We start from the raw sequence: 15,172 nt of genomic DNA, 5'->3' as shown, positions 1-15,172 counted from the left end.
AGAGGCTGAGGCTGGAGCGAGGGGAGTTGGGACTGGGCTAGCAGGTCCAGAGGCTGAGGCTGGAGCGAGGGGAGTTGGGACTGGGCTAGCAGGTCCAGAGGCTGAGGCTGGAGCGAGGGGAGTTGGGACTGGGCTAGCAGGTCCAGAGGCTGAGGCTGGAGCGAGGGGAGTTGGGACTGGGCTAGCAGGTCCAGAGGCTGATGCTGGAGCGAGGGGAGTTGGGACTGGGCTAGCAGGTCCAGAGGCTGATGCTGGAGCGAGGGGAGTTGGGACTGGGCTAGCAGGTCCGGATAGGAATCCAAGGACGCAGTGGAGTTGGGGGGGTTCAGGACGGAGTAGCAGGACTGACGAGATGTGGGACTGGAGACGGGCCAAAGTCAGAGCGGGCAGCACTGTAGCGGACAGGACAACAAGCGTCAGGCAAGGGAAAACGGGCATAACACAAAAACAAGATCTAAGCAGGAACAAAAGGCAACAACAACAACAACAGACTGCCTGAGCAGCAGTTACAATCTGGCAGCATGGAAGTGGATTAGCTAACACAACGTACCATTGGAACACAGGAGTGATGGTTGCTGATAATAGGCCTCTGTACGCTTACAATTGGCTCATTCATCCCCCTCCTCTGCCCTCTAACTATTCCCCAGGTTGTTGCTGTAAATGAGAACGTATTCTCCGTCTACTTGCTTGGTAAAATAAAATAATAAATGTAGATATTCCATAAATCTGCTGTTTCCTGCTACAACAGTAATTTACAACATGAACAATGTCTACACTGTATTTCTGATCAATTTGATGTTATTTTAATGGACAAAATAAGGACATTTCTAAGTGACCACAAACTTTTGAACGGTAGTGTATCTAAGTGGTCACTTGACAGAATTTGTTTTTTTGAATTGTAATTTTCTTCCTGGAAGTGTATATGAACAGATTTCATGTTTCTAAAATGGGGTCAGTTCCACTTTAAGGTACGCTTTTAATGAGCTAACAATCTCAAAAAGAAGTTACAGCCAATGTGTGGTGTTATGATATTAGGGTCCTATTATGACTTGATGAACAACTTAACAGTGAAGTGAATGTTCAGTGTATTCCTGAGTTATGAAGCTGTATCCACTGCAGGACCAGATTAGGGACATAGAAGATGTGTTGGGAATTACATTCCAGAAAAAAATCCCAGGGAATGACAGTCCATAATAAAGCCCAGGGACCAGGGAATGACAGTCCATAATAAAGCCCAGGGACCAGGGAATGACAGTCCATAATAAAGCCCAGGGACCTGGGAATGACAGTCCATAATAAAGCCCAGGGACCAGGGAATGACAGTCCATAATAAAGCCCAGGGACCTGGGAATGACAGTCCATAATAAAGCCCAGGGACCAGGGAATGACAGTCCAGAATAAAGCCCAGGGACCTGGGAATGACAGTCCATAATAAAGCCCAGGGACCAGGGAATGACAGTCCAGAATAAAGCCCAGGGACCAGGGAATGACAGTCCAGAATAAAGCCCATGGACCAGGGAATGACAGTCCAGAATAAAGCCCAGGGACCAGGGAATGACAGTCCAGAATAAACCCCAGGGACCTGGGAATGACAGTCCATAATAAAGCCCAGGGACCTGGGAATGACAGTCCATAATAAAGCCCAGGGACCAGGGAATGACAGTCCAGAATAAAGCCCAGGGACCAGGGAATGACAGTCCAGAATAAACCACAGGGACCTGGGAATGACAGTCCATGATAATGCCCAGGGAATGACAGTCCAGAATAAAGCCCAGGGACCAGGGAATGACAGTCCGGAATAAAGCCCAGGGACCAGGGAATGACAGTCCATGATAATGCCCAGGGAATGACAGTCCATAAAAAAGCCCAGGGACCAGGGAATGACAGTCCATAATAAAGCCCAGGGACCAGGGAATGACAGTCCAAAATAAAGCCAAGGGAATGACCGTCCATAATAAAGCCCAGGGACCAGGGAATGACAGTCCAAAATAAAGCCAAGGGAATGACAGTCCAGAATAAAGCACAGGGACCTGGGAATGACAGTCCATAATAAAGCCCAGGGACCAGGGAATGACAGTCCAGAATAAAGCCCAGGGACCAGGGAACGACAGTCCAGAATAAAGACCAGAGACCAGGGAATGACAGTCCAGAATAAAGACCAGAGACCAGGGAATGACAGTCCAGAATAAAGCCCAGTGACCACAGATGGTATACCTTACCTTCCAGAGGTTGTAGCTACATTGTATAGTGTGTTACTGTGTGATTATGTTTAGGATTTTTAAATTGAACCTTTATTTAAATAGGCAAGTCAGTTAGAACAAATTATTACCTACAATGACGGCCTACCGGGGAACAGTGCTGCCTTGTTCAGGGGCAGAATGACAGATTTTACCATGTCAGCTCGGGATTCGATCCAGCAACCTTTTGGTTACTTACCCAACGCTCTAACCACTAGGCTACAGTATGATCTGAGATCTACCTGTATTTATTTAGAACAACTCAAGTTATTAAGAAGATACAAACGTTAAAGCGCAGCCTTTTAGCTAGGAACTACAGTTTGATGTGCTGTGTTGGTAGACGGACGGAACACGTTTCCGGTTTAGTTACGACGGTGAGTTAAAAGTTGATCGATAAAAAGGTTTGAATGAACAACAACGGACTTGAGATGACATTTTATGGAGCATGCTGTCTTGCGCTTAAGAGGAGACTGTTTGACAAATAATACACAGATCTGTTCGGCTCGTACTCCTGTGTTGAACTCTAACACAGCTAGATAACTAGTTGGCGTGGTGGTCTTTACAGCTAGCTTCATAGCTAGCAAGTGACATTGCTTATAAAACATGACATTAATGAATAAGACACAAATTAGAAGGTATTCGTGCTTTGAACAACGTCCACACTTTATCCCCTCTGCACTAACATTATACTGGTGTCATAAGCTAGCCATTTTACTGGTAAAACCACCTGCCAATCAATAAGCTATGATCCATAGCATGAAAGAAGTACTCCGGCGGATACACAACATATTCCTCAAAGTCGCTCTGTTTCCGAGCGCACTGCGGAGGAAAGGACGGCCGCGTCCCGCAGCTTCGGAGGTGTTGACATGTCACCTGCTACAGCGGAACCTCCCTCCCTGGACCTCCTTCTGTGTCCGCTACAGCGTCGTCAATAACGACCAGTTCGGGAGGTCCAACTTCAACTGGTCGGTACAGGGAGCCAATTACCAGATACTGAGGACGGGGTGTTTCCCCTTTATCAAGTACCACTGTTCCAAAGCACCAGCACAGAACTTAGACTACGAAGACACGTTTTTCAGCATGTTAAAAGTCATCAATCTAGGTCAGTGGAAAAAAGAGACTAGTATTTAATTGTGTCTCTTGAACCTCAACCTGGCCTTCACATGATTCATATTGATTTAGTAGACAGTTAACAAGTTGTTTCCCCTCATTTTGAGAATAACTTCTTATTCTCATCATGTATGTTTTTGTTGTTGTCCCAGAATTGTACATGTCATGAACTGTAAGCATGTCACACTATAGACCTTAAACTGTACATTCTACTGCAAGCAGAGTGCAACACAAAACACATTTAATTGTTCCATGTTTTCTTCCCCTGTCTTTCAGGTATCCCGTGTTTCGCCTATGGCATGGGCTGTCTGATGGTGATAACAGCTACAGAGACTGTACAGACTAGTGCTGGACCTGTCACTGTATATTTTGCCTTCAAAGAGAAAGACACACACTATTAAAACGATCTATTTATGTGCTTGGAAGCTAGTTTATTTTCAGTGTTAATATCGTGCACTGAGACATTTTGAACTGTCCTGTTTAGATTGAACTGTGCCTGTGGTGACAACAAGCAAATCCTAATACGACCTGATATTTCAGCACCACAGGGCAGTGGACAGCTGTAAGACGCCTGAAGGGGAATGATCCCCAAGACTGTTCTGCCATATTGATTTCAATCCCTTAAAATTGTAAATATTAGGGAATAAATCTGCAAATAATTGAAATAGACGTCTCCAGTGATGATTTGTTATACTATCAATTCTGCTCCCGATGAACTTGTCTTCTGTAATGTTCATCAGATTCCTTATTTTTGGGAATGGGGGGGGAGGGGGGCTTTAATATTTCATATAGATTGTGGCGTCCATCAATGTCATTGTCGTCTGTAGAATTTCCAAGCCCCTATTTAAAAAGTGTAAATATACAGTACCAGTCAAAAGTTTGGGGACACCTACTCATTCAAGGGTTTTTCTTTATTTTTACTCCTTTCTACATTGTAGAATAATAGTGAAGACATCAAAACTATGAAATAACACATATGGAATCATGTAGTAACCAAAAAAAGTGTTAAACAAATCTAAATATATTTTATAGCCACCCTTTGCCTTGATGACAGCTTTGCACACGCTTGGCATTCTCAACCAGCTTCACATGGAATGCTTTTCCAACAGTCTTGAAGTAGTTCCCACATATGCTGAGCACTTGTTGGCTGATTTTCCTTCACTCTGCAGCCCCACTCATCCCAAACCATCTCAATTGGGTTGAGATCGGGTGATTGTGGAGGCCAGGTCATCTGACGCAGCACTCCCATCACTCTCCTTGGTCAAATAGCCCTTACACAGCCTGGAGGTGTGTTGGGTCATTGTCCTGTTGAAAAACAAATAAGTGCAAACCAGATGGGATGGTGTATCGCTGCAGAATGCTGTGGTAGCCATGCTGGTTAAGTGTGCCTTGAAATCTAAATAAATCAGACAGTGTCACCAGCAAAGCACCATCACACCTTCTCCTCCATGCTTCATGGTGGAAACCACACATGCAGAGATCATCCGTTCACCTACTCTGCGTCTCACAAAGACACGGCGGTTGGGACCAAAAATCTCAAGTTTGGACTCATCAGACCAAAGGACAGATTCCCACTGGTCTAATGTCCATTTCTCGTGTTTCTTAGCCCAAGCTAGTCTCTTCTTCTTATTGGTGTCCTTTAGTAGTGGTTTCTTTGCAGCAATTTGACCATGGAGGCCTGATTCACGCAGTCTCATCTGAAGAGTTGATGTTGAGATGCAATGTTACATAGATGGAAAAAAGCTGTCTGTCAAAAGAGATCAGGGTCCAGAGTAACGCCGAGGTCCTTCACAGTTTTATTTGAGACGACTGTACAACCATCAAGATTAATTGTCAGATCCAACAGTAGACATCTTTGTTTCTTGGGACCTAGAACTAGAATCTCTGTTTTGTCTGAGTTTAAAAGTAAAACATTTACCTCCATCCTTATGCCTGAAACAAAGGCTTCCAGGGTAGGCCATTTTGAGGACAGATACAGAGCAGAACAGGCCGAAGCCATTAAAATTTAATTCACCACCTTCATGAGTGCAGTCTCGGTGCTATGAGTGCTATGATGGGATCTAAAACCAGACTTTTTAAAACATTATATTTTACCTTTATTTAACCATTTACAACTGTGACCTGGCCAAGATAAAGCAAAGCAGTGCGACAAAAACAACAACACAGAGTTACACATGGGATAAACAAACGTACAGTCAATAACACAATAGAAAATCTTTATACAGCGTGTGCACATTAAGTAAGGAGATAAGGCAATAAATAGGCCATAGTGGCGACGTAATTACAATTTAGCAATTAACATGGAGTGATATATGTGCAGATGAGGATGTGCAAGTAGAAGTACTGTTGTGCAAAGAGCAGAAAAAACAAATATGGGGATGAGGTAGGTAGTTGGTTGGATGGGCTATTTACAGATGAGCTGTGCACAGGTACAGTGATCGGTAAGCTGCTCTGACAGCTGATGCTTAAAGTTATTGAGGGAGATAAGTCTCCCAACTTCAGTGATTTTTGCAATTCGTTCCAGTCATTGGCAGCAGAGAACTGGAAGGAAAGGCGGCCAAAGAGGTGTTGGCTTTGGGGATGACCAGTGAGATATACCTGCTGGAGCGCGTGCTACGGGTGGGTGTTGTTATCGTGACCAGTGAGCTGAGGTAAGGTGGAGCTTTACCCGACTTATATATGACCTGGAGCTAGTAGGTTTGGCAGCGAATATGTAGCGAGGACCAGCCAACGAGCGCATACAGGTTGCAGTGGTGGGTAGTATATGGGGCTTTGGTGACAAAACGGATGACACTGTGATAGACTGCATCCAATTTGCTGAGTAGCACCTCAGGTGCTGAACAGTTGAAACTGGAGCAGCAGCACGGTCAGGTGGACTGGGGACAGCAAGGAGTCCTCATGTCAGGTAGGCCTGAGGCATGGTCCTAGGGCTCAGGTCCTCCGAGAGAGAGAAAGAAAGAGAGAAGGAGAGAATTAGAGAGAGCATACTTAAATTCACACAGGACACCGGATAAGACAGAAGAAGTACTCCAGATATAACAAACTGACCCTAGCCCCCCGACACAAACTACTGCAGCATAAATACTGGAGGCTGAGACAGGAGGGGTCAGGAGATGCTTAATATGACTGAAGCATTTCGTATACATTCCATTATTTGCTGCGCAACAGCTTTTGATTTTTTTTTGAGAGGAATGGAAGATTTGATAGTTTTTTTTTTTTTTCCGGGTCAAGTTTTTATTTTATTTTAGTAGAGGCATTATTGCTGCCACTTTTAGTGAGTTCGGTTCACATCCTGAGGATAGGGAACCATTTTTTATGTTCAACATAGGAGGTCCAAGCACAGGAAGTAGCTCTTTCAGTAGTTTAGTTGGAATTGGGTCCAGTATGCAGCTTGAAGGTTTAGAGGCCATGATTATTTTCATGAATGTGTCAAGAGAAATAGTACTACAAAACTTGAGTGTCTCCATTGATTCTAGGTCCTGGCAGCAGACTCAGAACAACTGCGCTTTGGAGAAATATGCAGATTTAAAGTGGACTCTGTAATTTGCTTTCTAACGATCATGATCAAAAAATCTGTTGTTCTGCCCCTGAACAAGGCTGTTAACCCACTGTTCCTAGGCCATCATTGTAAATGTGAATTTGTTCTTAACTGACTTGCCTAGTTAAATAAATGTTTAAAAAAATGCAAAAATAAGTTCTGAAAGCCTCTCTTGGGGATCATGATCTTTTCCTCAAAGAAGTTCATGAATTTCTCACTGCTGAAGTGAAAGCCATCCTCACTTGGGGAATGCTGCTTTTTAGTTAGCTTTGCGACAGTATCCCAAAATACATTTTGGATTGTTCTTTTTCTCCTCAATTAAATTGGAAACACAGGATGATGGAGCACCAGTGAGCGCTCTTCGATACTGCACGGTACTGTCTTTCCAAGCTAGTCAGAAGACTTCCAGTTTGGTGTAGCAGCAGTGAGGGCTCTTCGATACTGCACGGTACTGTCTTTCCAAGCTAGTCGGAAGACTTCCAGTTTGGTGGAGAGCCATTACCTAAACAATTTTCTGGAAGCTTGTTTCAGGGCTCGGGTATTTTTTGTATACCAGGGAGCTAGTTTCTTATGATGTTTTTTGTTTTTAGTGGTCCGACTGCATCTATGGTATTATGCAAGGTTAAATTAAGCTCCTCAGTTAAGTGCTCAACCTATATCGAGGCACAGACACGGTCTCAATGGGGATAGCTGACTGTGCTACATTGACTGTGCTCGTGGCAGACTCGACTATGCTGGCTGGCTAACAGCCTGCTGCCTGGCCTGCACCCTATTTCATTGTGGCGCTAGAGGAGTTAGAGCCCTGTCTATGTTCGTAGATAAGATGAGAGCACCCCTCCAGCTAGGAAAGAGTCCCTCACTCCTCAGCAGGCCAGGCTTGGTCCTGTTTGTGGGTGAGTCCCAGAAAGAGGGACAATTATCTACAAATTCTATCTTTTGGGAGGAGCAGAAAACAGTTTTCAACCAGCGATTGAGTTGTGAGACTGCTGTAGAGCTCATCACTCCCCCTAACTGGGAGGGGGCCAGAGACAATTACTCGATGCCAACACATCTTTCTAGCTGAAGCTATGTTGTGCTTGGTGATCTCCTCTCAACCCCTCCCATCTATCTATGAACACGATCAAGTTTTGATATATATTTGCCATATACTTTTCAACTGTGCTGTAATGTTTCACAAAAGTTCTGAACCTTTCTGTTCTCATAGATTCTACAAATTATGTTGTAATGTATCAGTATTTATGTAGTCTAATATAATGTATATGTGTCTATGTAGCCTAATGTAATGTGTCTGTATATATGTAGTCGAATATAATGTATCTGTATCTATCTAGCCTAATATAATGTATCTGTATCTATCTAGCCTAATATAATGTATGTCTCACTGGACTCTACCCACACAATGGACTCTACCCACACACGGGACTCTACCCAACACACTGGACTCTACCCAACACACTGGACTCTACCCACACACTGGACTCTACCCACACACGGGACTCTACCCAACACACTGGACTCTACCCACACACTGGACTCTACCCACACACTGGACTCTACCCAACACACTGGACTCTACCCACACACTGGACTCTACCCAACACACTGGACTCTACCCACACACTGGACTCTACCCACACACTGGACTCTACCCAACACACTGGACTCTACCCACACACTGGACTCTACCCACACACGGGACTCTATCCAACACACTGGACTCTACCCACACACTGGACTCTACCCACACACTGGACTCTACCCACACACTGGACTTTACCCACACACCTGGACTCTACCCACACACTGGACTCTACCCCACACACTGGACTCTACCCACACACTGGACTCTACCCACACACTGGACTCTACCCATACGCTGGACTCTACCCACACACTGGACTCTACCCACACACTGGACTCTACCCACACACGGGACTCTACCCAACACACTGGACTCTACCCACACACTGGACTCTACCCACACACTGGACTCTACCCACACACTGGACTTTACCCACACACCTGGACTCTACCCACACACCTGGACTCTACCCACACACTGGACTCTACCCCACACACTGGACTCTACCCACACACTGGACTCTACCCACACACTGGACTCTACCCATACGCTGGACTCTACCCAACACACTGGACTCTACCCACACACTGGACTCTACCCACACACTGGACTCTACCCATACGCTGGACTCTACCCAACACACTGGACTCTACCCACACACTGGACTCTACCCACACACTGGACTCTACCCACACACTGGACTTTACCCACACACCTGGACTCTACCCACACACCTGGACTCTACCCACACACTGGACTTTACCCACACACCTAGACTCTACCCACACACTGGACTCTACCCACACACCTGGACTCTACCCACACACTGGACTCTACCCACACACCTGGACTCTACCCACACACCTGGACTCTACCCACACACTGGACTTTACCCACACACCTGGACTCTACCCACACACTGGACTTTACCCACACACCTGGACTCTACCCACACACTGGACTCTACCCAACACACTGGACTCTACCCACACACTGGACTCTACCCACACACGGGACTCTACCCAACACACTGGACTCTACCCACACACTGGACTCTACCCACACACTGGACTCTACCCAACACACTGGACTCTACCCACACACTGGACTCTACCCAACACACTGGACTCTACCCACACACTGGACTCTACCCACACACTGGACTCTACCCAACACACTGGACTCTACCCACACACTGGACTCTACCCACACACTGGACTCTACCCACACACGGGACTCTACCCAACACACTGGACTCTACCCACACACTGGACTCTACCCACACACTGGACTCTACCCACACACTGGACTTTACCCACACACCTGGACTCTACCCACACACCTGGACTCTACCCACACACTGGACTCTACCCCACACACTGGACTCTACCCACACACTGGACTCTACCCACACACTGGACTCTACCCATACGCTGGACTCTACCCACACACTGGACTCTACCCACACACTGGACTCTACCCACACACTGGACTCTACCCACACACGGGACTCTACCCAACACACTGGACTCTACCCACACACTGGACTCTACCCACACACTGGACTCTACCCACACACTGGACTTTACCCACACACCTGGACTCTACCCACACACCTGGACTCTACCCACACACTGGACTCTACCCCACACACTGGACTCTACCCACACACTGGACTCTACCCACACACTGGACTCTACCCATACGCTGGACTCTACCCAACACACTGGACTCTACCCACACACTGGACTCTACCCACACACTGGACTCTACCCATACGCTGGACTCTACCCAACACACTGGACTCTACCCACACACTGGACTCTACCCACACACTGGACTCTACCCACACACTGGACTTTACCCACACACCTGGACTCTACCCACACACCTGGACTCTACCCACACACTGGACTTTACCCACACACCTAGACTCTACCTACACACTGGACTCTACCCACACACCTGGACTCTACCCACACACTGGACTCTACCCACACACCTGGACTCTACCCACACACCTGGACTCTACCCACACACTGGACTTTACCCACACACCTGGACTCTACCCACACACTGGACTTTACCCACACACCTGGACTCTACCCACACACCCGGACTCTACCCACACACCTGGACTCTACCCACACACCTGGACTCTACCCACACACTGGACTTTACCCACACACCTGGACTCTACCCACACACCCGGACTCTACCCACACCTGGACTCTACCCACACACCTGGACTCTACCCACACACCTGGACTCTACCCACACCTGGACTCTACCCACACACTGGACTTTACCCCCACACCTGGACTCTACCCACACACTGGACTCTACCCACACACCTGGACTCTACCCACACACCTGGACTCTACCCACACACTGGACTTTACCCACACACCTGGACTCTACCCACACACTGGACTTTACCCACACACCTGGACTCTACCCACACACCTGGACTCTACCCACACACTGGACTCTACCCACACACCTGGACTCTACCCACACACCTGGACTCTACCCACACACCTGGACTCTACCCACACACTGGACTTTACCCACACACCTGGACTCTACCCACACACTGGACTTTACCCACACACCTGGACTCTACCCACACACCTGGACTCTACCCACACACTGGACTCTACCCACACACTGGACTTTACCCACACACCTGGACTCTACCCACACACCTGGACTCTACCCACACACTGGACTCTACCCCACACACTGGACTCTACCCACACACTGGACTCTACCCACACACTGGACTCTACCCATACGCTGGACTCTACCCAACACACTGGACTCTACCCACACACTGGACTCTACCCACACACTGGACTCTACCCATACGCTGGACTCTACCCAACACACTGGACTCTACCCACACACTGGACTCTACCCACACACTGTACTCTACCCACACACTGGACTTTACCCACACACCTGGACTCTACCCACACACCTGGACTCTACCCACACACTGGACTTACCCACACACCTAGACTCTACCTACACACTGGACTCTACCCACACACCTGGACTCTACCCACACACTGGACTCTACCCACACACCTGGACTCTACCCACACACCTGGACTCTACCCACACACTGGACTTACCCACACACCTGGACTCTACCCACACACTGGACTTTACCCACACACCTGGACTCTACCCACACACCCGGACTCTACCCACACACCTGGACTCTACCCACACACCTGGACTCTACCCACACACTGGACTTTACCCACACACCTGGACTCTACCCACACACCCGGACTCTACCCACACCTGGACTCTACCCACACACCTGGACTCTACCCACACACCTGGACTCTACCCACACCTGGACTCTACCCACACACTGGACTTTACCCCCACACCTGGACTCTACCCACACACCTGGACTCTACCCACACACTGGACTCTACCCACACACCTGGACTCTACCCACACACCTGGACTCTACCCACACACTGGACTTTACCCACACACCTGGACTCTACCCACACACTGGACTTTACCCACACACCTGGACTCTACCCACACACCTGGACTCTACCCACACACTGGACTCTACCCACACACCTGGACTCTACCCACACACCTGGACTCTACCCACACACTGGACTTTACCCACACACCTGGACTCTCCTCCACACACTGGACCTGTAAGTAAGCATTTCACTGTTAGTCTACACCTGTTATTATTGAAGCATGTGACAAAATAAAAATATATTTATGTTTGTGTCACAGTGCCATTCAGAGAGAGACGCTGTAGAAGGCTTTCTTTGCTGACACCTTTTAAAACCTTTTCTGGTAGAGGTTTTCTAAGTCCCCTTTTCCGTTAATCCAGATGAAAGAATGGCGCCGGAGGGTCTGCCATGTTACGGGCTCCTAACCAATTTTGTGTGTTTTTTTTCGCATTGTTAGTAAGTCACTTTGTACATCATGTTGATGCTACAGCCTCTTATGACCGAAAAGAGCTACTGGACATCAGAACAGTTATTACTCACGCCAAATTGGACAAATATTTTTCTTTAATGCGTCTGACAGGAAGGATTTGATGCTGCTCCCAGACAAGACCCAAATCACCGTCATTCACATGAAGAAAAGAAGGAGATTCAGGGGGCGCAGATCAAGGGTGTCTTGTGAGATTTCGTTGGCGAGTGGGTAATCCGCCTCTACCATCCGTTCTATTGGCCAACGTGCAATCACTGGAGAATAAACTGGATGAGCTCTGATCGAGACTATCCTACCAAAGGGAAAATAAAAACTGTAATATTTTATGTTTCACCGAGTCGTACCTGAACGACGACCGGATAATATACAGTTGGCTAGGACAAAAGAGCTACATCAGGTAAGACGAGGGGTGGGGGTGTGTGTCTATTTGTCAATAACAGCTGGTGCACAATGTCTAATATTAAGGTAGGTCGAGGTATTGCTCGCCTGAAGTAGAGTACCTCATGATAAGTTGTAGACCACACTATCTACGAAGAGAGTGTTCATCTACAAGTAAAAACTAAAGCAGGAAGTACCAGTGACTCGCTCAATACGGAAGTGGTCAGATGACGCGGATGCTACGCTACAGGACTGTTTGGCTAGCACAGACTGGAAAATATTACGAGATTCATCCAATGGCATTTGGAAAAACACTACCACAGTCAGCGGCTTCATCAATAAGTGCATTGACGACGTCGTCACCACAGTGACCGTGCGTACGTATCCCAAAAAAGAAGCCATGGATTACAGGCAACATCCTCACCGAGCTAAAGGCTTGAGCTGCCGCTTTCAATGAGCGGGACACTAATCCGGACACTTATAAGAAATCCCATAAAGCCCTCAGACAAACCGCCAAACCCTGTTCAATACCGGACTAAGATTGAATCCTACTACACCGGCTCTGACGCTCGCCGGATGTGGCAGGGCTTGAAAACTATTACGGACTACAAAGGGAAACCCAACCGCGAGCTGCCTCAGTGATGCGACCCTACCAGACGAGCTAAATGCCTTTCATGCCCGCTTCGGGGCAAGCAATGCTGAAGCATGCATTAGAGCACCAGCTGTTCCGGACGACTGTGTGATTAACGCTCTCCGTAGCCGATGTGAGCAAGACCTTTAACTTCTTGGATATAGGGGGCGCTATTTACATTTTTGGATGAGAAACGTTCCCGTTTTAAACAAGATATTTTGTCACGAAAAGATGCTTGACTATGCATGTAATTGAAAGAAAACACTCTGACGTTTCCAAAACTGCAAAGATAATGTCTGTGAGTGCCACAGAACTGATGTTACAGAAAACCCCAGATAAAAATAAAATCAGGAAGTGGCGCATTTTTTGAAACTGCCTCATGGCAATGACTCCTTATATGGCTGTGGAGGAGCTAGGAGTCAGCTTACCTTTTCCACGTTTTCCCCAAGGTGTCTGCAGCATTGTGACGTATTTGTAGGCATATCATTGGAAGATTGACCATAAGACACTACATCTACCAGGTGGTCGCTTGGTGTCCTCCGTCACAATTATTGCGTAATCTCCAGCTGCAGTATTTTTCCGCTTGCCTCGGATGAGAAACCGACTGCCAGGAATGATTTTTCATCGAATACATTTACATTTAAGTCATTTAGCAGACGCTCTTATCCAGAGCGACTTACAAATTGGTGCATTCACCTTATGACATCCAGTGGAACAGTAGTGCATCTAAATCTTTTAAGGGGGGTGAGAGGGATTACTTTATCCTATCCTAGGTATTCCTTAAAGAGGTGGGGTTTCAGGTGTCTCCGGAAGGTGGTGATCGAATAGAATTGTGAAAAACACCTTGAGGATTGATTCTAAACAACGTTTGCCATGTTTCTGTCGATATTATGAAGCTAATTTGGAAAAAAGTTTGGCGTTGTGTTGACTGCATTTTCTCTTACACAAATAATCTTTTTGGAAAAAATGAAGATTTGCTATCTAACTGAGAGTCTCGTCATTGAAAACATCCAAAGTTCTTCAAAGGTAAATGATTTTATTTGAATGCTTTTCTTGTTTTTGTGAAAATGTTGCCTGCTGAATGCTAGGCTTAATGCTATGCTAGGCTATCAATACTCTTACACAAATGCTTGTGTAGCTTTGGTTAAAGCATATTTTGAAAATCTGAGATGACAGTGTTGTTAACAAAAGGCTAAGCTTGTGTTTCAATATATTTATTTCATTTAATTTGCGATTTTCATGAATAGGAAACGTTGCGTTATGGTAATGAGCTTGAGGCCATGATTACGCTCCCGGATACGGGATTGCTCGACGCTAGAGGTTAAAAAGGTCAACATTCACAAAGCCGCGAGGCCAGACGGATTACCAGGATGTGTGCTCAGAGCATGCGCGGATCAACTGGCAAGTGTCTTCACTGACATTTTCAACCTCTTCCTGACCGAGTCTGTAATAACAACATGTTTCAAGCAGACCACCATCGTCCCTGTGCTCAAGAACACCAAGGGAACCTGCCTAAATGACTACATCAGTAGCCGTGAAGTGCTTTGAAAGGCTGGTCATGGATTATATCAACTCCATCATCCCAGAAACCCTCGACCCACTTCACATACCGCCCCAACAGATCAACAGATGATGCAATGTCAATCGCACTCCACACTGCCCTTTTCCCCTGGACAAAAGGAACACATACTGTATGTGACAAGTTCATT

General features: G+C 46.8%; 1 protein-coding gene across 1 annotated transcript; it reads left to right on the top strand.

The window, feature by feature from the left end:
* The first annotated feature begins 2,584 nt into the window (after positions 1 to 2,584).
* On the top strand, positions 2,585 to 4,012 carry cunh15orf61 (chromosome unknown C15orf61 homolog). The gene is made up of 2 exons (XM_029668864.2): positions 2,585 to 3,339; positions 3,624 to 4,012. The coding sequence occupies exons 1-2, from the start codon at positions 2,982 to 2,984 to the stop codon at positions 3,746 to 3,748; spliced, it is 483 nt and encodes a 160-aa protein (XP_029524724.1). The 5' UTR covers positions 2,585 to 2,981; the 3' UTR covers positions 3,749 to 4,012.
* Positions 4,013 to 15,172: the final 11,160 nt, after the last annotated feature.

This window comes from Oncorhynchus nerka, unplaced genomic scaffold (genome assembly GCF_034236695.1).
Source record: "Oncorhynchus nerka isolate Pitt River unplaced genomic scaffold, Oner_Uvic_2.0 unplaced_scaffold_99___fragment_2___debris, whole genome shotgun sequence".
In the NCBI taxonomy this organism is placed as follows: Eukaryota; Metazoa; Chordata; class Actinopteri; order Salmoniformes; family Salmonidae; genus Oncorhynchus; species Oncorhynchus nerka.
Note: the sequence above shows the minus strand (reverse complement) of the source record. Positions and strands in the feature narration are given on the sequence as shown.

Coding starts and splice junctions, on each gene's coding strand:
- cunh15orf61 (XM_029668864.2), top strand. CDS start 2,982: ATGATCCATAGCATGAAAGAAGTACTCCGGCGGATACACAACATATTC. Junction 3,340..3,623: donor GTTAAAAGTCATCAATCTAG/GTCAGTGGAAAA, acceptor CCTGTCTTTCAG/GTATCCCGTGTTTCGCCTAT.